At 48.5% G+C, this 22,905-nt stretch overlaps 1 protein-coding gene across 1 annotated transcript; it reads right to left on the bottom strand.

Annotated features, from left to right (window-relative positions):
* Positions 1-264: 264 nt before the first annotated feature.
* Positions 265-22,866, bottom strand: C2H6orf118 (chromosome 2 C6orf118 homolog). Its single transcript, XM_047769769.1, has 10 exons — positions 22,803-22,866; positions 16,586-17,259; positions 15,646-15,768; positions 14,760-14,819; positions 12,230-12,354; positions 10,006-10,064; positions 5,839-6,017; positions 2,955-3,008; positions 2,300-2,361; positions 265-510 (listed from the first exon to the last, which is right to left on the bottom strand). The coding sequence occupies exons 1-10, from the start codon at positions 22,825-22,827 to the stop codon at positions 375-377; spliced, it is 1,497 nt and encodes a 498-aa protein (XP_047625725.1). The 5' UTR covers positions 22,828-22,866; the 3' UTR covers positions 265-374.
* Positions 22,867-22,905: the final 39 nt, after the last annotated feature.

Below are 22,905 nucleotides of genomic sequence, written 5' to 3'. Positions count from 1 at the left end.
GTCCCCTTCCCATGGGTCGGGTCAGGGAGCACATTCTTCTCAGTTGGCTCATTCGGAACACGTTGGTGCTGGGAGAAGCGGGAAAGAGGAGGGGGCTGCAGGAGGGCCTTTCAGCTGAAACCAGAGCAAAATGGAGTCACCGAGATGTCCTTTGGTAGGAAGGACATCATGTTACTTTCCACACTCTCAAAGAGCTGAAAGTATTTCTCCCTGGAAGCAGAAAATCCTCTAAGAACTACGATGGATATGAAGATGCATGGAAAGTAAAATTGATCGCGTGAATACACGTATTTATTTCAACATCTTGGGTGGGAAACGTATACCATATTAATTTTATTGGAAACTTAAACCAACCCAAAGAAATGTATCTTCATTCATTTATTCCTCTGCAAACTCCCACGCCGTATCCACGGTGGCTGTGAACTTTCATAGGTCACTCTGCCAGTTGCTTGAGCGTTTTCACCCCATTCTTTTAATTTTACAAATTCATTGATAAATTTCCAAAGGTTCCTTAAAATACATAACAAATGAATACAATAGGTTACAGAAAAGTACATGAAGCATGAAAGACAATGTCAAAATAAATGTCTGTGTTAGGACACATTTACACGAAAGCTTAAAAGTAAGACTTTGCAACCCTCCATACTTTCATCTGAAAAGGTATTCCTGGCAGACTTTTGGCCTTGACTATAACCAGCTCCTCTCGCTACTTAGGGTACTGTCCCCTGCAACATTTTCCAGGCTGCGTAGACCATGGCGGCGGAGGCGGGTGTACCTTGACGGTGATGGTGTTTCAGCACCAGGTCAGGCCACGGTCACTGTCGAGGCAGTGGGAGGACTCTTCCCACTTCTGTGTTTGTACTTCTGTATTCCCTTCCTTCGAGGACACCCAATATAAGACAAGCCTCCGAGTTCCTACTCTGTCTCAGCAGGTTAAGAACCTGACAGAGTGTCCCTGAGGAGGCAGGTTTGATCCCTGGCCTCACTCAGTGGGTTACGCATCCAGCGCTGCCGCAAGCCGTGGTGTAGGTCGCAGAGGCAGCTGGGATCCAGTGTTGCTGTGGCAGCTGCAGCTCCAGCTGGACCCCTAGCCTGGGAACCTCCACATTCCGGAGGTGCGGCCCTATAAAGAAAAAATAACAATGCAAAGCTCACAAAACCTGGATCTACCTGTGTGGCTCAGTCCGCAGCCCCAACACCTCTGCTTCGTGATTTTCCCTACCATGTCAGCTGGGGGTGGATGGTCTCTGTTCTGGGCTCCTTTGCTGCTAAGAGGGGCCTTGGGATGTGGTGCTGCCAGGAGAGGCGGGTGGGAGTCCCTGGGTAGGGCTTTCCTTTCTAAATACGATCTAACCGCCTCCTAACGAGGGGCTCTTCCCCACTTGTCCCGCACTGTCCCTTTCTTCTTCCGCGCGACGTGGACGCTGTGCCTGAAGGCAGCCAGGCTGAGGACTGAGGAGGAAAGGGATCCTCCAGGGAAGCGGGGAAGGGAGATGAAAGAACCCTGGTTCCTTGAGGATGTCCTGGGACCTACCACTAAGTGTCTTTTTACATGTTGATACCAGTAAGCTCTCTCCATATCTAAACCATCAGTGCTTTTTCCCAGCCTCTCCGCAGCCTGAGATCTGAATGGTGGTACCAACTCAAAGAAAATGAACTATAGAAAGTCCAAATTTATGCAGCAGATGATATCAATTTTTACATTAAAATGTTCAGGAGTTCCCATTGTGGCTCAGGGGGTTAAGACCCCGACATAGTATCCATGAGGATACAGGTGCAATTCTGGGTTAAGGATCCAGGGTTGCCACAAGCTCAGTGTAAGGCGGCTCGGATTTGGTGGTGCTGTGGCTGTGGGGTAGGCCTGCAGCTGTAGCTCTCATGCGACCCCTAACCTGGGAGCTTCCATATGCTGCTGGTTCAGCCCTAAAAACAAGGAAAAACATAAAAATAAAATTTTCCGAATAATAGACGTCTCGGTTTTTTCAAAGACGGAATATCCCTAAAAGCCACAGCCTGCCTCCACACCTTCCCCACTCCTGCCTATGAACAGTCACCCTCAGCTTTTCAGCTTTTTCCAAAAAATTTATTTCTATATTGCTAAATAATATAGACAGTGGAGATTTAAATCTTGAACTAAGTATCCTTGAGCACAGGAAAGGATGTAACATCTACATGCGAAGTTTACACTCAGGAATGCCAACGCTTCAAAAATACTGGCTCGTGTAATCTAGTTTTAAATGGATGGTTTGAGAACCTCATCAGAATGTAACAGCGCTTTGATCAAGGCGTCGATACGTACTGTTGTTCCGCCTCATTCAACTTGCTCTTCCCCAAGCTCTGATTCACGTAGTTTTCAATACTCTAGCAAGAATTAAACCAAAAAAAAAAAAGATGATAAATTAAAAGAATTAAAAATCATTTGGCCGCGTATGATGGTCTGATACTGGTTACGTGTAACGGCAATAATGTTGCCAATTACATTCAAACACTTTATCACCTCTAGAGTCAGGCCTTGCATACTAATTCATGCTCCATGTAATACAGAGAGACGTACACGTGCAATCAAAGCAGCGCTAGAATCTATTAAGCAACAAATTGTAACCATGTATTTTGATGGGCTGTCCTGAAAGTCCTTGGGGAAACTGGCTCATCACATTCCCTGTCACAGAATAAACTCATTACAATTACTTGTTATGCGTGGAAGGATTATAGAAATGGGCACGTCTGATTGACGCATTCAAATACTGAAAAAAAGAATTTTTTCATTTGTACAAGAGATTACACCGGCCAGTTTTAAGCTAACATCTCTGCAGCAAGATATTTCTAACATTACAGAAGGTTATCATTTTAGAAAGATTATGCATATATCTTCATGTTTGGTTTAGGACATGGTACGAGAACTTACTAGAGGAAATAACATTTCTATGGAAAAATACTGATTCACAAAAGCTTACTTGTATTTTCTTCTTTAAAATTTTATTTGCTGTTTCCAATTTTACAGTTTCCGTCTGAAAGAAAAAAAAAACGGTTTTAAAAGAAAGATACTTGGCTAAGAATATTTGGTAAATATTTTTCCCCCATCTAAGGAACGAAAAGTACTATGTGATTGCTGTTCTTGTAATTTCAATAGTATTCAAAAGCCCACCATTTAAAAACAATGGATAAACAAAAATGACTTGAAGGAGATGCAGTAAGAGAGAAGGATTCTGGCCCCTGGATCAAAAACTAAAGGAGGTGAGGGTGGAGGTAGCAAAAATCTAGAGAATTCTAGGGAAATTCCAGAGTAGCAGAATTTTTTAGGATGGCTGGATACAGCATAAACATTCAACTGTCCTTAGGTCACATACATACCTGCAATAACAGCTTATAATCTGTAATGTTAAGAAAAAAGGAGTTCCCATCGTGGCTCAGTGGTTAACGAATCCGACTAGGAACCATGAGGTTGTGGGTTTGATCCCTGGCCTCGCTCAGTGGGTTAAGGATCTGGCGTTGCAGATGCGGCTTGGATCCCGTGTTGCTGCGGCTGTGGTATAGGCTGGCGGCTACAGCTCTGATTCAACCCCTAGCCTGGGAACCTCCATGTACTTTGGGTGCGGCCCTAAAAAGACAAAAAAAAAAAAAAAGAAAAAAAAATGTTTGTTTCCATTCACAATAGTAACACATGCCATAAAGTCCCAAGAATAAGTAAAAGAAAAATATGTAAGACCAATGTATCGAAGTAAATGAACCATAAAATGATCCTGTATGGATGTTACCATCGTGAAGCTGTCACTTCTTCCCCAGTGAGCCTATACACTCACTATAAGCACAATAGAAAAAGCAAGAATAGTATTGCTGAATCTGAAAAATTAGTTAATTCTGTACATGAGAACATCCGAATAGCTGTCAACAAGATACTGACGGAGAGGAGGTGCCAAGGCTTTGCTCTTCCAGAGATGCCACATACCGAAAAGGATTAGCAGTTGTATCAGGAGGCGGATGATGAGTAGTTAAGAACTTGCGCTGCCTGTAAATCCTAATTCTGCTGCTCGCTCAGTGGGACCTCAGCCACGTTATTTAGCATATTTTGGTGCCTTGGTTTCCGGAAAAACAGGGTTAATGATAACCTCTGTCTCTTAGGGTTGCTGGACATTAAATGAAATAGTCTTTTTATATTGTCTGCAGCACTATCTGGCACATTGTAAATTCTGAACTTCTTCTGGTTAGAAATACCATTTCAAGTCCACAACTAGAAGTCAACGACTTAATAAGCTAATAAATGCAATTTTTATTGTACCTTCTAGTATTTGAATTATGGAGCCAAACAAACATAATAAATAAAGTACCATAAACTACGGATATGGAATCATCATAGGAAAGCTTCTAGTTCCTAGATTCAATCTATTGAAAGAGGTTTTCATTTTGAAAGAAAAGCTTACATGATTTTGCGTTATATCGTGCTCACGACACAGAAGCGATAACAGTGTCGCTGTTTAAAAATTCAGCTATAAATGAGTGTGTCTTCTCGGGACATTAGTTTAAAAAAGGGGGGAGCAGACTCTAAAATGAGAACACAGAAGGAATCTGAACATGTTATTTTAAAAGAGGGAAGCAGGAGTTCCCGTCGTGGCGCAGTGGTTAGCGAATCTGACTAAGAACCATGAGGTTGCGGGTTCGGTCCCTGCCCTTGCTCAGTGGGTTAACGATCCGGCGTTGCCATGAGCTGTGGTGTAGGTTGCAGACGCGGCTCGGATCCCGCGTTGCTGTGGCTCTGGCGTAGGCCGGTGGCTACAGCTCCGATTCAACCCCTAGCCTGGGAACCTCCATATGCTGTGGGAGTGGCCCAAGAAATAGCAACAACAACAACAACAACAACAACAATAACAACAAAAACAAAAGACAAAAAAAAAAAAGAGGGAAGCAAATCAAAGCAGGCTGGGACCACTTTATTATTTGGCTTAGGAGTTCCCGGGGTGGCGCAGCAGTCAAAAACCCAACTAATATCCATGAGGACATGGGTTCGATCCCTAGCCTCGCTCAGTGGTTTAAGGATCCGGCATTGCCATGAGCTGTGGTGTAGGTCGCAGGCGAGGCTCGGATCCTGCGTTGCTGTGGCTGTGGTGTAGGCCAGCAGCTGCAGCTCTGATTCGACCCCTAACCTGGGAACTCCCATGGGCCGCTGGTGCAGACCTAAAAATAATAATAATAATGAGGCTTAAAAAACAAGTAACGTTGGGAGTACCTTGAGGGCAGTGGCTTGGGGACCCAGCATTTTCACTGCCGTGGCTCTGATCGCTGCTGTGGCACAGGTTCGATCCCCGGCCCAGGGACCTTCCCCATGGCTCAGGAGAGGCCAAAAAAAAAAAAAAAGAGTTGGGAAAACACATGTAATTCTACAACCCCCAAAAGAATAATCACATATCACTAATAAAGCCTGTAAGTGGAAGTTATACTGAGTCAGGTTCTGCACAAATAAAATTTATGTTATAACCTCAGCAGTAGGGCATCGTAGCATTTCGAACATAAATCATAATTTATATTACATTGTTTATCAAGAAAATGGTCAGCAACCATTGCTAAAGTCTAATAGAGTAGATTCTTGGTGACAGTAACTAGTCCTGCCTTCCAGCTAACTGAACAACTCATCTCTACAGAATTTTTATCACCTTCGTTGTTGTTGTTTTAGCTACATGTCTTAAGTATTCTAATCATTCAATATAAGTGTTTCGAAATCAAAATATATTTGGACCAGATCTTGTGTTATTTTGTTCCCTATTGCAAAAGCAAATCGCTTCACATGTTTGCGAAGGTCTTCAAGCAAAAGAACGGTGTAGACATTCAAATAAACCGTCCGCATACCTCTAAGCTTTTAATCTTATTCTCGGTGATACACAGAATTCCAGTGTGAACCAAAGTTGTTTTCATTTGTCTTTCAAGAGCTTGGATTTCGTCCCATTTATTGAGTATTTCACACCTCTTTCTTTCGACCTTCTCAATGAGAGTAAGGGGCTCCTTGTCCGCATTTTTCTCAGACGGTTCTGGAATATTTTTAAAAAGCAAAGTATTGCTATGTTTAATATTGAGCCCTTATTAATACAATTATGAATTATTAACAATATTATGAGTGGTGCATATAGTTGTCAAATACAATGAAACTCAAACTTGAAGCAAATCAATAAAAATTATCTGATGCAAGAATGAGGATTTTCATCCTTGAATTCATTCATATGATTACTAAGTATTTACTGAGGGCCTGACACCCTCAGTGTGTGGGAAGATGCTAGGGTGAGAAGCGTGGCCAAGTTGAGGCCAGAAGGATGAGTAGGGGTTCGACAGAAGGCGGGGCTGGGGAGGGGGCGGAAGATCAGAATTTGGCACATTCGGGAAAAGGAAAGCTACTGAGTAGGGAGAGAACATTGAGTGCCTGATGAGAGGCAGCAAGAAATAACGCTAGGGGAGTTCCCACTGTGGCTCAGCAGGTTAAGAGCCCAACACGGTGTCCTTGAGGATGCTGGTCCGATCCCTGGCCTCGCCCAGTGGGTTAAGGATCTGGCATTGTTGTGAGCTGTGGTGTAGGCCACAGATGCGGCTCAGATCTGGCATTGCTATGACTGTGGTGTGGGCCTCAGCTACAGCTCCGATTGGACCCCCAGCCTGGGCACCTCCATATGCCACAGGTGCAGCCTTAAAAAAAAAAAGAAGAAGAAGAAGAAGAAAGAGGAAAAAGAAATCACACTAGAAAGGAAGCAGCAGTAGATGCGCAAAGGCCCCAACCCGCGGGGAGCAATCGGTCAGAGCTGCTGAACACTTTTCTGCTGGGAAGAAACACCGTCAGATAACAGTCGTTCCTTCTACGGGATCAGACGTGAGAAAGGCAAGGCCCCATCCGGAGGACCAGGTAGGACGCTACCGCAGTCCCTGGAACAAATCAAACAGGACAGTGCCCGTGGCATCAGGAGAGGTGCCGAGAGACAAAAGCGATTTAGGAACAAGACAGGAGCTGGACGGGGATGTAGAGAAGAGATGGCAAAACAACCGCGGGTTCCAGCTTGGCCGTAGCTGAGAACAAAGGTGGTGGGAGGGAATAATGAGTTTAGTCCCGCAGAGAGGCTGAGAAGGAGCTGGGTTTGAATCCCAGCTTGGCCACTGACTACAGGCTGTGTTGACCTGGAGGAGCCGAGGAGGGTGAAAGCCTTTGACTTTTTCAGGGACGTGCAAATCCAGACAGTGAGAGCTAAACCTTGGACGTGCTGAGCGGACACTCATGCGCTGTGTCCAGGAGACAGCTGCATATACAGATCCTAAGCCTGACAGAGGGCGTTTAGCAGGAAAAAGACTTAGAACCAAAGACCTGCTGGGCTCCAACAAATACCGTATTTAAGGAGGACGGAGGCGGAGGCACAGAGTCACCACTAAGGGGCTTTGACCTCAAAGAGCACCACTGGGTTCTGATGAGAACTTCCATATCTGCAGGAAGTCCTGGGGAAAAAAAAGTTAAGAAAAAGTTTACTAGAGTCCTGGAAAATTGGTAAATTCTGCTTGTTTATTATGTTGGGGTTTTTTTTGGGGGGGGGTTGTTTTTTCTTTTTAAGACTGCACCTGCAGCATATGGAAGTTCTCAAGCTAGGGGTTGAATCAGAGCTGCAGCTGTGGGCCTACACCACAGCCACAGCAACTCGGGATCCAAGCCCCATCTTCAACCTACACCACAGCTCACAGCAACATCGGATCTTTAACCCACTAATCGGGGGCAGGGATTGAACCTGTATCCTCATGGACACTAGCTGGGTTCTTAACCACTGAGCCAAAACAGGAACTCCTTGTTTATTATTTTTATGAGTTTCTACCAGTTTATTTTGTTACTGTTTAGCAATGAAGCCTTAATTTTTTTTTTAATAGTGGCCTGTTTTAAGAGTGGGCAAGAAACAGAAGACCAGGGAGCTGTGGTCCCATCCTGTGACCTGTCAGGAGAGGAACCAGCAAGAGTTCATTGCAGCACCATTTACAACAGCCGCGACATGGAAGCAACCTGAGTATCCATCGAAGAGGGATGGATAAAGAAGATGTGGTACATACGTACCATGGACTATTACTTGGCCATGAAAAGGAATGAAACAGTGCCACTTGCAGCAACATGGATGGGCCGAGGGAGGATGATACTAAGTGAAGCAAGTCAGACAGAGAAAGATAAATGTCATCTGATATCACTTACAGGTGGAAACTGATAAAAATGATGCAAATGAACTTATTTACAAAACAGGAATAGATGCACAGACAGAAAACAAACATATGGTTGCCAAAGGGGAAAGAGAGAGGAGAGATAAGTTACCAGACTGGGGTGAACACACTATTATACATAAAATAGACAAACACCAAGGAGCTTCTGTACAGCACAAGGAACTGCACTCACTGTCTTCAAATAGCCTATAACGGAAAAGAATCTAAAAGATTAGATGTATATGCTTATATAGCTGAATCGCTTTGCTATACACCTGAAACTAGCGCTCCTATATTTCAATACTTTTTAAAACTTTTTTAAAGCAAGAGAAAAAAAGAGAGTGAGCAAGGTGAGACCCACCCACCACGGAGGCCTGCAAGGGTCACAAGACAAGGTCACCCAGACTGAGACATGGCCCCGGGGGGGACTCAGGCCACAGGAAGTCATTGAAAGATGCCCAGCAGGTAAAGGACACAGGTGTGGCTGTGTGGGAGGAAGAAGAACCAGCAGAAGGAGAACAAAACGCTCCTGAGGCCAAGTTCGCCTAAGAACCCAAAGCAGGTTCGACCTGTAGGAACGCCCTCAGATGCTGAGAGGGAAAAAGCGCTGACTCCAGAGTGAGTCGGTCACAGACCTGGAGGAAAAATGCCCTTTGTCTGAGTCGAGTGTAAATAGTCAGGATCAAAGAGCAAGCTAGCTAATCAATCTGAGTTTGGTTATTCCACCACACTCTAAACTGTGGGTCTCATTTCAAGATATTTTGGACATTCATGCAGCGTGTAAGGGTCGCAATTATTATATTATTTATAATATAAATAAACGGTCCCAGGACTAATGGTCCGAGGAGGACTGGGCAGCAGAGATTGTCGCTGTGCCAGGCCCCGGGCTCTTGCCTCCCCTGGGCGGTCACGTTCAGTCCTCTCAGCGACCCGAGATGGGAGTGCTGTCCTTGTCCCCACTTGACAGACAGGCAGCTGGGGGGGCAGCAGTCAGAATGACAGCCGTGTGCCTGGGAGGCTGCGACGGGCAGGTGAGGCCCTGTCTGCAGGAGAGGGCACCCCAAGCCCAGACGGAACGCCGTCGTCCAAAAAGCTGACCTCTCTGTCCAGGGACAAAGACCTGAAGACTCCAACCAGGCTGGACGGCCTTCACCGCTGTGACCCTGGAACCGGCAGGCCACGACCCCCTCCTCTGTTTCCATCCAGCGAGGATGCCCTGGACAGCACTCACCGTTTCCCCCTTGAACCCCTTCTTTCCAGACTCTTTCTCCGGGAGAAACAGCAGCGTTAGCCCTTCGGCAGCTCCTCCAGGGAGCTGACGCTCATGTTTATACCTTTTGGTCAATTTGCTTGGAGTCCTTTCCAAATATCTTAGTCAAATCTGGACCTAATTCTCTCCACAGATGGTCTGGCCTTTCTTCAATATTCCAGGAAAAGCCACCCAGGCCTTGGAGGGCCATAAAAGGCCCACCTTGTCTCTGGTCACAGAGACGTTAAGTAACCAAACTGCCCAAAGCAACAGCAACACGGCTGATCATCTTTGCCCTAAAGGAGTCTCTCAAAGATCAACGGCTTCCTCTCTTTAAAGTGTGTCATTGAAACCGCTTCCGGGGAAATGAAGACTCCCTGTATTTTTAACGGGCTTGATGGGGAAAAGCAATGACTAAAATGTGATGGCCTCTCTGAAAAACCCTTGCCAACAACTAACAGCGGGAGGCCGTGAACAGTGGACCAGGTTGGAAGATTCCTCCTCCCCCGAAGGTCCAGGCAAAACTCACATCGGAGGGCCCACATCCCGCAGCCACTTGCCTGGTCTGTCCTTAGCGGACTGCAGCAAGCCGCGCTCCAGCTCCAGGTCACTTCGGAGTCTAGGGTGTGACGACAAGCAGAGCGGAGCATTAGAGCCCCGCGTGTTCCTCTCCCTTTGGTCACTTTGGTACCACAGTCTTAAATATGGAGAAATAAAACCGCATCTTTGTTCGTTTCTAACAAAAACAGATGACCTAAGGCTATCCAAAGAAATGAGAGCCTGGGTCAGTCAGGTCACCGAGGCTGCCTGAGCCACCCGTCGAAGGAGCTGGTCTTAGCGTGGTTGCTGACAGGATTTTGTGGCTTGAATTTTTAAGAGGCAAGGGAGCAAAGAAACCCATCTTACACTCTGAGGCCAGTAAAGACATCATGAGGCCAATAACAGAAGACTCCTACCGATGCTGGAATAGACCTTCCATCTCCCCTATGCACTGTGGTCACAGCCAGTAGAGACAAGTTACAGAGCCTCCTATACTTCAACTGAGAAGAAGATATCAGAAGTTTTAAGAAGGAAAATAAAACCCCTTTGTTATCTCTTTGTATCGTCTTCCTTGTTCAAAAGAGACCACATCAGCTCTCTCATTTCCTATAAATTTAGAGAGAAAAGGGCATCTAATGAGTACGGCATTCACCGAGGGAAATCCCTCAATTTGGTTAAAAACATCAATACCGCAAGTGACTTTGGCACGACCTGTCTACAAGAGGCCTGAGAGTGTGAGGTTTTCACACACATTAGCTCATTTTATCACAGATGAAAAGAGACAGAAAGGTATTATGACTCCGATTTGAACAAACTAAGGTGAAACGGATTAATGACAATGGTGAGAAGCCTCTTCAATGTGTATTTCAGAGGGTTTAGTTTCTCAGACTTTTCATGCGTTATCGTTTTTTTTGGTTTTGGTTTTGCTTTTTTGCTTTTAAGGGCCAAACCTGCGGCATGTGGAGGTTCCCAGGCTAAGGATCAACACTGAGCTGCAGCTGCCGGCCTCCACCACAGCCACAGCAATGCAGGATGCAAGCCCCATCTGCAACCTACACCACAGCTCATGGCAACACCAGATCCCTAACCCACTGAGCAAGGCCAGGGATCAAACCTGTGTCCTCAAGGATTCTAGTCGGTCCACTTCTGCTGAGCCACAACAGGAACTCCTAATGTATTACACTTGTAAATTTAGTTATATTTCTGTTCCATTGCTTTGATTTTCTTCTCAGGGACTTTAACTACATTGGAATTGGATCTTTGCCTGGCTTCCAGTTCAACCACTTTTTCTCTGCCTCGTTTTCTTTATGTGTCACATTTTAATTCTCTTGATAGTTTCCTGCTTTTTTCTAATGCCCCTTGTTATGTTTTCATTCAAAATTATCCTTCTGTAGGCGTGCCCTAGTACTGTCCTTTTCTATAACGTAATTTGGACTTGTTCACTTTCTTTCCTCAGTTGTCAAACCTTGCTTCACGTCTCCCTTTTTTTGTTGTTGATATCTGTGCTTGGGCTTCACTTATTTATTTATTTTTGTCTTTTTTTTTTTTTTTTAGGGCCATACCCTCGGCATATGGAGGTTCCCAGGCTAGGGGTTGAATTGGAGCTACAGCTGTCAGCCTGTGCCTCAGCCACAGCAACGCCAGATCCGAGCTGCATCTGTGACCTACACCATAGCTCATGGCAACGCCAGATCCTTAACTCACTGCGGGAGGCCAGGGATGGAACCTGCATCCTCATGGATCCTAGTCAGGTTCGTTACTATTGCAGGTCACAGACACAGCTCGGATTCTGCATTGCTGTGGCTGTGGTGTGGGCCGGCTGCTGTAGCTCTGATTCGAGCCTGGGAACTTCCATATGCCACGGGTGCGGCCATCAAAAGCAAAAACAAATAAATAAATAAATATAAATTTTAAAATAAAAAAAATAATAATAAGGGGACTCATAAAAAGTGTCTTGACTTTGCAGCTCTCCCACGCAGCCATAAATCCTCAGGCGACAATAGAAGATGACCTGGGACTCCCTCAGAAACCCCCCCACCTCCCCACACAGAATCGCCGGATTTAGCCGAGTCCCCGTCACACAGGATGGCCTGTGGAAGTGGCAGGGAGGCGGGGGTGGGTGTTAAGGTCGTGTGCCACACCCAGCAGGGCCGGAAAAGTGAAAAATGCGCTTGTCACGTGGTGTTAAGACCTCCTGGAAGACGTGACATCCCGCACAGACGGACCCAGACGGTGGCCCTTCACCTGTCGTTCCGGTCCAGGGCGGCTTCGACGGCGGTCACGAGCGCCCTCAGCTCCTCTCGGGCCTGGTCCACGTCCGCTGTCCTCACCCTCCTCTTCTCCAGCCCCCGGAGGTGCGTCAGCAAAGTCTGGGCAGGACGTGGCCGGGAGCCGGGGGACAAACAGAGAGGAGTGAGCCTCTCCTTCCCTGGTTGTCGTGGTGTCCTCAAGGTGTGATGAGTCAAAAATATAAATCCTAACGAGGAGTTCCCGTGGTGGCGCAGTGGTGAACGAATCCAACTGGGAACCGTGAGATTGCGGGTTCGATCCCTGCCCTTGCTCAGTGGGTTAAGGAGCCGCTGTTGCCGTGAGCTGTGGTGTAGGTCGCAGATGTGGTTCGGATCCCGAGTTGCTGTGGCTCTGGCGTAGGCCGGTGGCTACAGCTCCGATTCCACCCCTAGCCTGGGAACCTCCATATGCCACGGGAGCGGCCCAAGACAAGGCAAAAAAAAGAAAAAAGAAAACAGGTAATTAGGGAGGGATGAGTTGGAGTAGTGACAGCTAGTCACGTGGAGATCTGGGTAAAACATCTCTTTTTTTAACGGCTGCACCCGCAGGATACGATGTTCCCAGCCCAGGGATTGAATCCGGGCAGCAGCTGCAGCAACATCAGATCCTTTAACCACTGCACCAAGATGGGGACTCTTAAAATTAAAAACATATATTTTTAATTTTAAGTTTTTATTCCTAAGAAATGTGAAAAGTGGTGGGGGGTTTCCCTCTTTGGGTGGGGGAAAGAAAATGCTGAAGAAAGTGTTTCAAGCGCATTAGCATCAGCGCTACAATGATGTCTGCTAAATTAGCAAGAAACGATTAACTCAGTTCTACAAAACAGACTCACAGACTTGGGGAACAGATGTGCCATCGTGGAGGTGAAGAGGGAGGGAGGGGGTGGTCGGAGAGGGTGGGGCTGGTAGATGAGAACCAAGACATTTCGAGTGGGTAAGCGACGAGGGCCCGCTGTACCGCACAGGGAACTCCATCCAACCTCTTATGATAAAATTAATATATATATATATATATGATTATAAAGCGATGCTTCTCAAATGTGGTGAAACAAAGGTCTCGCCTTCTTCGGTGATGGGCTGCCCAAGCAGACAGCCTGGGGATTTTTTCATTCTGGTGTTTGATTGGGATTTGGGCATATGTGTCTTTGTGACTCAACCTCAGAAAATAAGGAACAGGATAGACCCCTAACTGGAGACTTTCTTATTCCTACCAAAAAAAAAAAAAAAACCCTTTTCTCTTGGAGTTCCCACTGTGGCTCAGCAGGTTAAGAAGCCACCTAGTATCTATCAGGATGCTGGTTCGGTCCCTGGCCTTGTTCAGTGGGTTAAGGATCTGGTGTGGCCATGAGCTGTGGTGTAGTTTGCAGATATGGTTCAGATCCGGTCTTGCTGTGGCTGTGGTGTAGGCCATCACCTGTAGCTCCGATTTAACCCCCAGCCTGGGAATTTCCATATGCCATGGATGCAGCCCTAAAAAAGAAAAACAAATAAACAAACAAACAAAAACTTTTCTCTTTAGCACAAAAAGCTGAAAACAATGCACACATGTAATTCTGGATGAAGAATTAAGTTAGAAAGGACCTCTTTGTCAGGCTGTGATTTTTTTTTTTTTTAATATACAAAGTAAGACACTCTGCTTCCTAATTTATAAGAAAGGGAGCTCCCTTTGAGGCTCAGTGGTTAACAAACCCCACTAGGATCCTTCCGTAACCCAGTCCTCGTGTGTTTGCTTTGCTCGGATTCCGCTTCTCTCTCCTCGCTCCCTGCTGGGAGACCAGCGCCCTGACACGATGGTCCCGGCTGTGTGCAGCGCCTAGATCTTTCCCGTGGGTTCTAGGTGACAGGGCATCGGCCTCCCGCTGGAGGCTAACAGATGTCTTAAGAAGGCGGGTCACAGACTTTAAAAGAGGGAGATTGTCCTGGATTATCTGGGTGGGCTCGATCGAATCACTCGAGCCCCTAAAAGCAGGGAACTTTTTCTGGCTGCGGTCCAAAGGGCGAGGTGGCAGAAGATCCCTGAGTCCAAGCCTGAGATGGCTTCAGGTTGCCAGAGGCCCTGAGGTGGAGCGGAATCCAAGCAAAGCAAACACACGAGCACTGGGTTACGGAAGGACAAGCCTGCAGGGGTCCCCGGGGAACTGGTGGCCAGAGGAGGTCGCCCGAAACGAGACGTGCGCCTGCCTCCCCGTCCTGACCTTCTCTGGAAGGGAAGGCAGCCCAGCGCCCACCTGGACCTCAACCCTGTGAGCCCTGAGCGGGAGGCTAGTCGGCTAGTCCGCTACCTGGAGGACGTCCTTTACCTGAAGGCTAGGCCTTCTCTCGTGTCCTTCAGGGGAATAGAACCCGCTCCTGACAAAGGCATCAGCCATTGGAAAGTCTAAAGGCACAAAGGGGGCTTCGGGGATTCAGACGGTTTGGCAGCGCTCAGGAAATTTGATGAAATGAAGAAACAGGCTCGACGTAGGACTTGCGCGATTGACAGTTACCTTATACTGTTCTGTGGGCTGGGTCTTCAGAAGTAACAGCATGTAGAGTTCATATTCTTCCTGGGAAAGAAAGAAAGAAAGAGAAGGAAGGAAGGCTCCATTGGAAATACGTTATGAAATTACAGCACCATGCAAGTTTTTGGCATCTGTAAATAAAATTGTTAAGGATATCAATTCAGCTCATTTAAAAACTATAAGATGCTCCTGTGATACCTTACACAACACACACACTAAAATGTACAAAATCTCGCCGTCTTTAAAGTGTATTTGAGAATTAACTATTGATCACCTCAGGACAGAACCACACAACGCCTTGTCACATCGATGACACATGACCTCCTGCCACTCGGAAGCCCTGCGGGTTGGGGTCCTGCTGACCTGCCTTGATGGGCTCTCTAGGGAGGGGACCGTCTCTGGAGGACAGGCCACGGCACTCTGCTCACGAGCCTGGCTTGTCCTTGGACACTAGACAGTAACAGACTCCGTAACAACTGAATTCCAACTCAGCTTTGATGTAACGGTTACGTTCACCAAGAAATCACAGCAAATTTACGGCTCGATAAAGATTCACATAAAATTACATATGCGTAACCATAGAAGTTTCTATGTTATATACATAGGTGAGTTCGTAAGAGCTTATATATACTTAGGAAGCTTTGGTAGAATAATCTGGGCTTGCAGATGAGCTAGCCAGCCGTTTATTTCACGTGTTCCATTTATGATTCGTGTGCTGAAGGCACATTCCTGTGAGTCCATGAACGATATTCCTCGTGCATAGAACAGACACTGTGATATGCGGCAGAATTTCTGTGAGGCTTGAGCGCACGTGTGCAGAAGGCCATGCGTGGCTGCCAGTGGTTTTCTGGGAAAAGAGGGTTTCTAGTACCTTAATTTCTTTCAAGATGTCACCAAATATCAAAGAACTATTGCAAATATCTTCAAAAACTTCTCCAAAGACGTGCAGCCTGTTGAGGTCTCCAGGGTTGCATACACAGACTTTCTGGAGCTCCTGGAGGCAAAAGAGAACCAACCCCTTTTAGGGCGTCTTGATTTCCCTTTTGGCATAGTTTCTCAGCTTGGGGAATCAGACACCCCAAGGGGCTTTCTATCAGGGGGTACAGCTCCCACCGCCCACGCATCCGCCTCAGCAGAGCTGGATAACGAACTGGAGCGGGGGACCAGTGATTACTGGTGATCTAAGTTTGGTGAGTCTGATTTTTCTTTATTTCTTCCCTTGCATTCTGTAGTCAAGGATGTACTTTGCCCCATAATGTCCTCAAGGTCCCTCTCTTTCCACCAGGCCTCTGAGCCAAAAAGCCTCAGCAGCTTTGGGGATTCCGTACGTAGACGCTTTCCCGCACCCTCATCTTATGGCGCCAGGTCCCCCATCACTAAGTACCAGTCTCCACCCCCGACAGCTCAGGGAATCGCTTCTTGTGACGTCAAACCACCTTCGGCAGGTGCCTGACCCCGACGCGGACCTGACCTGCACTGCTCAGCTCTCTCCTCGCCCTGCCTTCACGTCAGGAAAACCTCTTCTCAGACACTCCTGCTGCCCCGGAAATAGGCGTGGATCGCAACTGCAATGCAGCATCCAGCGCTGTCAATCACGAAATCCCCTCCACCTACCAGTGTCCAAACTTAACCTTCAGTCATTCTGCCCTGTTATCAGCCACATCACGTGGGGGTTTTCTCAGCCCCTGGCAGCCCTTTTCTACTCTACCTGGAAACTGTGGATGAGGCATTGGAGGGCGAGGCTCCGCCCACAGTCATCAGAGCCCTGGAAGTAGCTCAGGTACCCACGGGATCAAGAGCTGCCCCCTCACCTGCTCCAACTTCTTCTCGTGGCGCATGGCTGCCTTGCTCCCGGTGAAATCGTTCTCCAGGAGATCCTGCTTTGCAAGAACTTGTTTCTGGAAACTCAGGAACTTCCTGTAACTGTCTGCTTTCGTTATGCCAGCCAGGTGTGAGCTGACGTACTGGTACCTGTCCGGGCCTGATGCGGACGACACGCACTGGCGGCTGGACTGGACCGCTCTGAACCTCAGAACCCTCATGTCCGGCAGCCGCAGCTCTTCCCTCTTCGGCCGATCCGGAGACCCCTCCTTTCTCAGAGCCGCCTTGGGGATCACGTCCTCCTCCGAAGGGTGGGAGCTGGGTGCCCCAGGGTTCAAGTACCTAAAGAGTGCTGTGTTCTGGGTGTCATCAGGACCCAGAGCTGTGTTGACGGTAAAATAAGCCAAAGCATCCTTCATGCTCTCAATCTTCTTACCAGATGGCTTTTTCACAGCCAAGGTTTTCTCCTCCTTGGGCCTGTTGGCATTGGGCCAGTGATACAGGATGGTCGCGGGGGGCCTGTAGAGCTTGTCGGGGTTCAGGTGTCCGGAGGTGTACAGGTAGACATCCTCTCTGTGCCCTTCCTGGAGCTTGTTCAGAAGTTTCCTCAGATTGCACAAGGTCCTAACACCTGGCGTCTCACAGTGTTTCCACCGCAGGTAAACTGGCCGGAGAAAACAAGACCATTAAATGCCACTCTTAGTTCCACAAGGAGGCCAGGACTCGGCTGCACATTTGCTGAGCTGTCAGATCCCGTTCCCAGAGCAGGAGCCCACAGATGCAGCGAGGAAGCCAGTGCAGGCCAGCCTGGCTGCAGCCAGGGCACTGGGGGTACAGGTGGGCGACTCCCATCAGAAAGCCCAAGACCCTGCAAGGCCAGGTTAGGGCTGTACCTGTGGCACCTGGCTGGGGTCGAAGCAGAGCTACAGCGGCCAGCCTAGACCACAGCCACAGCCACGCAGACCCAAGCTGTGTCTGCGACCTACACCACAGCTCACGGCAACACCGGATCCTTCACCCACTGAGCGAGGCCAGGGATCGAACCTGCATCCTCAGAGAGACTATGATGTGTTCTTAAGCCACAGTGGAACTCTGGGATTCCTTACTCTATTAGCAGAGGCTCTGGAAGGAAAGTCTGAAAGCGTAGTTGTAAGTCTTAGTGATGATGCTTGAAGCCAGCCTGGCCAGGGGATATAGGCAGATGTCTCCCTTTCTCCCTTAAAATGAAATGTCCCAGGAGTCTGGGCCAATCCCTCCTCGGCCGACAGGTCACTCACTCTTTCCCCTTCCCTCCCCACTGGTAGGAAGATAATGAGCCACAGAGTGAAACCTGCGGGATGGTGACAGGGAGCCCAAATCCCTCCACAAACAGTCCCAGAGGTACGAGTCCATTTGGGCACTCGGCCCAGACATAAGCTAGTGGGCCAGCCCGGCCTTTTGAACCCGTTTCCTAACTGCGTGCGTGCAAAGCTCTTACACAACCTCTCTGAACCACTTTCTTCCTCTGCACAGTCGGGATAAATCATCCGGGGCTGACTGACAACCAAACAGCACAGCCTGTGGCAAAAAAGCACGTGGCCTGGAACAGAGGCTCCGCATACGCTGCCTGTCTTTATCAAAGGACTTTCGCACGGGGCCTCCTCGCTAGGCGCTCTGGTCCAACGCCAGGAGGCCCAGATTCAACATGAGAAGAGGGCTTCCTTCTCGGGCCGTGTGCTGTGCTGGTCGGGGAGCCGTCAGCCCCGTGAGAAGCTGGAGGAATAAACGAGCACCCACCTTGTGCCCCGAGCTGCGAAGGGCAGGAGCAACAGGGCATCGAACCAGGCCCACCTGCGCCCCCGAGGGCCTGTCCTGAGCTCTCAATGACCGAGAATTTACCCCAGGACACCCCCATCTGTACTAGACTCTTTCTGTTACAAGGAAGCTGAGGGCAGTGATGGGACCAGCTCCGGTCCTGACACCTGACACGGGGCAGCGCTGGTTTCTGAATACAGCAGTTTTCCCCTAACTCTTGGCTTCTGCCCTTGTTCCCAGGGAGCCAGCACGGCACCTTCTAGGACCCACGCCACAGCCACTCTGGCCGATCCACGTCTAAAAGCAGGACAGCAAAGCAGGACACATCATTTCCTGTGTCTCCGCCGAGGATGCTGAGAACAGGAGGAGGTGCGACAGCGTCTCCTGCTGTGTGACGAGCCAGCCACACCCGGCAGCGCTGCTCACTCCTCCGCGGTCAGCGCTTCCACCTGCACGGCCGGGCTCTCTGCTCTGGGTACCACAGCGCAGCCCTTTGGTGTGGGCTTGGCTGGGTGCCTGGAGGCTTTGAGGGGAAATATGCCCTCAGTCCTATTGTGACAGAATCCAGTTCCTTGCGGGTGTAGGGCTGAGGTCCCTCTCACTACCTGGCTATTGCTGGGGTCACTCTTAGCTCTGAAGGACTGCCCACCTTCCCGGCCACTCGGCCCCCTCCATCCCTGAGCCAGCGAGTGCATGCCGCATACTTGCTGAGCCCTTGACCTCCACGTACTTACTGTGCCCTCGACCTCGGGACCCTCCCCTGTGACTGAGCTCATGTGATGACGTCACCAACACCCTCCCTGCCGCGGGGTCCCTGGCCCCGTGAGACACGGTCCAGCTGCAGAGCATTGTCCTCGAGTTCAGTCTGGTCTGTACCAGACACACAGAGCAGGAGGCAGGGACTCCTGGTCCCAGAGCTCCACACGCCCCAGGCCAGCACCGAGTGGGGCCCAGGCTCCCTTTGCACTGTCCCGGGTGGAAACCAGTCGTCCTCTCCCTCCCGTGTGGTTGGACCCTGGAGGACATGCTTTTGGCAGTAGGACCCTTAGTGCTTCAAAGAAACCAAGTAGGAAATGATAAGATATTCATCAAACAAGTTTTCAAGACATAATCATTATACTTCGTCAAAGGCCCCAAAATGTAAAGAAAGCACTAAAAAAAAAAAAAAAAAAGAAAGAAAGAAAGAAAGAAATGCATCGGTTGGGCTTCTCTAGAGAAACAGAATCGGTAGGATGAATATATACAGAGATTTATTATAAGGGATTGGTCATACAGTTCTGCCGTCTAGCAAGTCCAAAATGTGCAGGGCAAATAGAAGGCCGTGGACAGAGCTCACCCCCAAATGCCTTCTGCTGAGGACTTTTCTCTTCGTAAAGGGAAGTCAGTCTTTAAGGGGGGGGGCAGTCTTTGCTCTAGTCAGGTCATCAACTGATTAGACAAGGCCCACCCACAGGTCCTACTTTACTCAAAGGCTAGCTATTTAAATGTTAATCTCATTTAAAAAAAAAACAACAACACCTTTGAAAGAAATATCCACAATGATGTTTGATCAAATATCCGGCACGGTGGCCCACCTACACTAACACATAACATTCACCATCGCTCACATTAGACCAACCCTCTCGGAAAATGGGAGAAGGAGGTGACTTAATTGTTGTGTTTTCCTTTGTTTATTCTAGGTCCAAAAAGGATTTGGAGCCACCAGCAAATTAATTAGCACAATCACTTTCTGACTTAGAATTCGCTTTCCTGAGATTCTGGGAAGACATGTGTCACTGGACTCAGAATCCAAATTCCATTTCCTTCTGCCAAGTTCTTATGACAGATACCAGGAGTCCCATCTCAGCAATGAATATTTTAATTATTTATCTAACTGTAAACATTGTGTTTTGCATATCCTGCCATCTCAACCTGACAGCAGGGAGAAAAAAAGCTGGAATAATTCATTTAAAATGTGGTTCATGGAGTTCCCGTCATGGCGCAGTGGTTAACGAATCCGACTAGGAACCATGAGGTTGCGGGTTCGGTCCCTGCCCTTGCTCAGTGGGTTAACGATCCGGCGTTGCCGTGAGCTGTGGTGTAGGTTGCAGACGCGGCTCGGATCCCGCGTTGCTGTGGCTCTGGCGTAGGCCGGGGGCTGCAGCTCTGATTCAACCCCTAGCCTGGGAACCTCCATATGCCGTGGGAGCGGCCCAAAGAAATAGCAACAACAACAACAACAACAACAAAAATAAAATGTGGTTCATGATCAGTGAATAAATTTGCTTCAAGTAAAACCAAACCAAGCTCTTGAAAAGATACTGATAAGGAAGACATAGTAATAGATTTGCGGGACTAAATTTGATTTAATAAATATTTCAGGAGTTCCCATTGCGGCGCAGCAGAAACGAATCCACCTAGGAACCATGAGGTTGCAGGTTCGATCCCTGGCCTGGCTCAGTGGGTTAAGGATCTGGCGTTGCCATGAGCTGTGGTGTAAGTCGCAGACATGGCTTGGATCTGGCGTTGCTGTGAGCTGTGGTGTAGGTCGCAGATGCGGCTCAGATCCTGAGTTGCTGTGGCTGTGGTGAAGGCCGGCAGCTGTAGCTCTGATTGGACCCCTCGCCTGGGAAACTCCACATGCTGTGGATGTAGCCCCCAAAAGACAAAAGAAAAAATAAATAAATACATATTTCAAGCATTGTTAGCGTTTGACCTTTTTAAACACAGGGTGTTGTTTTTTAGTAATTCATCTTTTTCAGGATGGAAGCAACAGGGGTCTTTAACATCAAAATTACTAGAAATCACTGCCCTGTGTTTTCTGATCTCTGGGAATCCTGGATTCCCTTCAGGAGTCTCCTTGGCCTCTTTCTAGAACATTCTACACCACCTGTGTTCGCCATGCTGTCTCCCCACCTCCACCCTGAAGTCAGCAAACATTCCGGGATGTGTTAGTGGCAAGAATACAGAGAACAGGAGTTCCCACTGTGGCTCAGTGGTAAGGAACCCGACTAGTACCCATGAGGACACAGGTTCAATCCCTGGCCTCACTCAGGATCCACCATTGCAGGTCGAAACGTGGCTGGGATCCTGCATTGCTATGGCTGTGGTGTAGGCGGGCAGCTGCAGCTTGGATTAGCCCCCTAGCCTGGGAACCTCCATATGCCACAGGTGTGGCCCTAAAAAGACAAAAACAACAACAACAATAAAAAAAAAGAATTCAGAGAACAGAGCAGGCAGACCCCACCCCTTGAATTCATTGCCGGGGGCCGGCGGTGGAACCGGCCAGGTTGGGTGGGGGCAACCAGGCTTTAGACCCCGAGTCCCTCCCTGTGTTTATGGCCCCAGGAACTCCTAACAGAGCCTCCAGGACGTCCTTCCACCCGCACAGACTCTCCCCTGCGCTGTCTGGCCCCGTCCCGTAGGCCTGGGCAACTCAAAACTCCTCCCAAGACTCACTCTTCCTTTCCTGAACCCTACGGGTGGTGCTGGCGCCGTTCCCTGTATGTGCCTGTGACACACCTGCCGTGACTCTGAAACTTCCTCAGGGGAAGGAACTGCCTTGTATTCACATCAGCATCTTCAGAAAAAGAGCAGGACTTTTTTTGTTTGTTTAGGGAATAAATGTGGAAAGGAAGTCATCTTTTCAGAATTGTAAGTAATAGTTTAAAGTTTTATTCTGGACCACACGCTGTGGTCCCTCCCTCAGGGGACAGAGCAAATGGGCCCTACCTTAAAGCCCAGGAGGGAGTCAGATATGAACACCTGTACTGAGGAAGAATACAGGTTCTTCCTTGGAAGAGACCAGGACTAATGCACTTGGAAGAAATGAAGTCCCACTAAAATATTTTGCAATTTAGCCTGGTTCCGTCCAACAAGCTTTCTCTCTGCCCCACATTCACCTGACTCACCAGTGTTTTCATGCCCTGAGTGGTGAGACAGGGCGTGAGGGCTTCAGAGGTGAAGGTCCCAACTCGGGCAAAGCCGCCCCGCCCGTTGGTGACACCACAATACCCCAGGCTCCCGAAACAAGAGAATAAATAAGAGCAGGAGGAGCGCTTTGTAGGCGGTGAGGTGGCTGCCCGGTGGTTTGTGGTTGCCGATTGCGGCCAGGCCATTTGCTAAGAAAAGGTTCTGAAATGCTTTCTTTTAAAAGAACACGCTAACAGTGTCTAGAAATTTCTCCCCATCCCTCCTCCTCCCAGCGGACCCACACACTCGTCTGAGCTCTTTCTTTGCCTGTTGTTATGGGATTTTCCGAGAAGGCTCCGGTCCCCACATCCAGTCCTAGACCGAGGTGTGCCCCAGGGCCTGAGTTGCGGTCACCAGAAAGGTTTCCATTTCTCACACCGGGTTAGAGAAGCTGGGTTCCTAGGCAATCGGACAACCAAGGAACATCAAACCCCAAGCCCCAAACCCTCGAAGTCTACTTACATCCAGGCTCAGAGCCCTCAGCCATCAGCTCCCTCTCACCGCGCGGCGGCAGCCCGCCTGGGCGTTGCTGTGGAGACAGACAAACACTCCGAGCCCCTCCCCC

The sequence above is a fragment of the Phacochoerus africanus genome, chromosome 2 (assembly GCF_016906955.1).
Source record: "Phacochoerus africanus isolate WHEZ1 chromosome 2, ROS_Pafr_v1, whole genome shotgun sequence".
Classification (NCBI taxonomy): Eukaryota; Metazoa; Chordata; class Mammalia; order Artiodactyla; family Suidae; genus Phacochoerus; species Phacochoerus africanus.
The sequence above is the reverse complement of the archived record's forward strand: the minus strand, read 5'-3'. Positions and strand labels throughout refer to the sequence as shown.

Excerpts from the sequence above, each read along its gene's own strand:
- C2H6orf118 (XM_047769769.1), bottom strand. The coding sequence starts at position 22,827 with ATGGCTGAGGGCTCTGAGCCTGGAT. Across the intron at positions 3,009-5,838 it reads ATAAGATTAAAAGCTTAGAG|ACGGAAACTGTAAAATTGGA; the intron begins GTATGCGGACGG and ends TTTTTCTTTCAG. Across the intron at positions 2,362-2,954 it reads TTTTAAAGAAGAAAATACAA|AGTATTGAAAACTACGTGAA; the intron begins GTAAGCTTTTGT and ends AATTCTTGCTAG.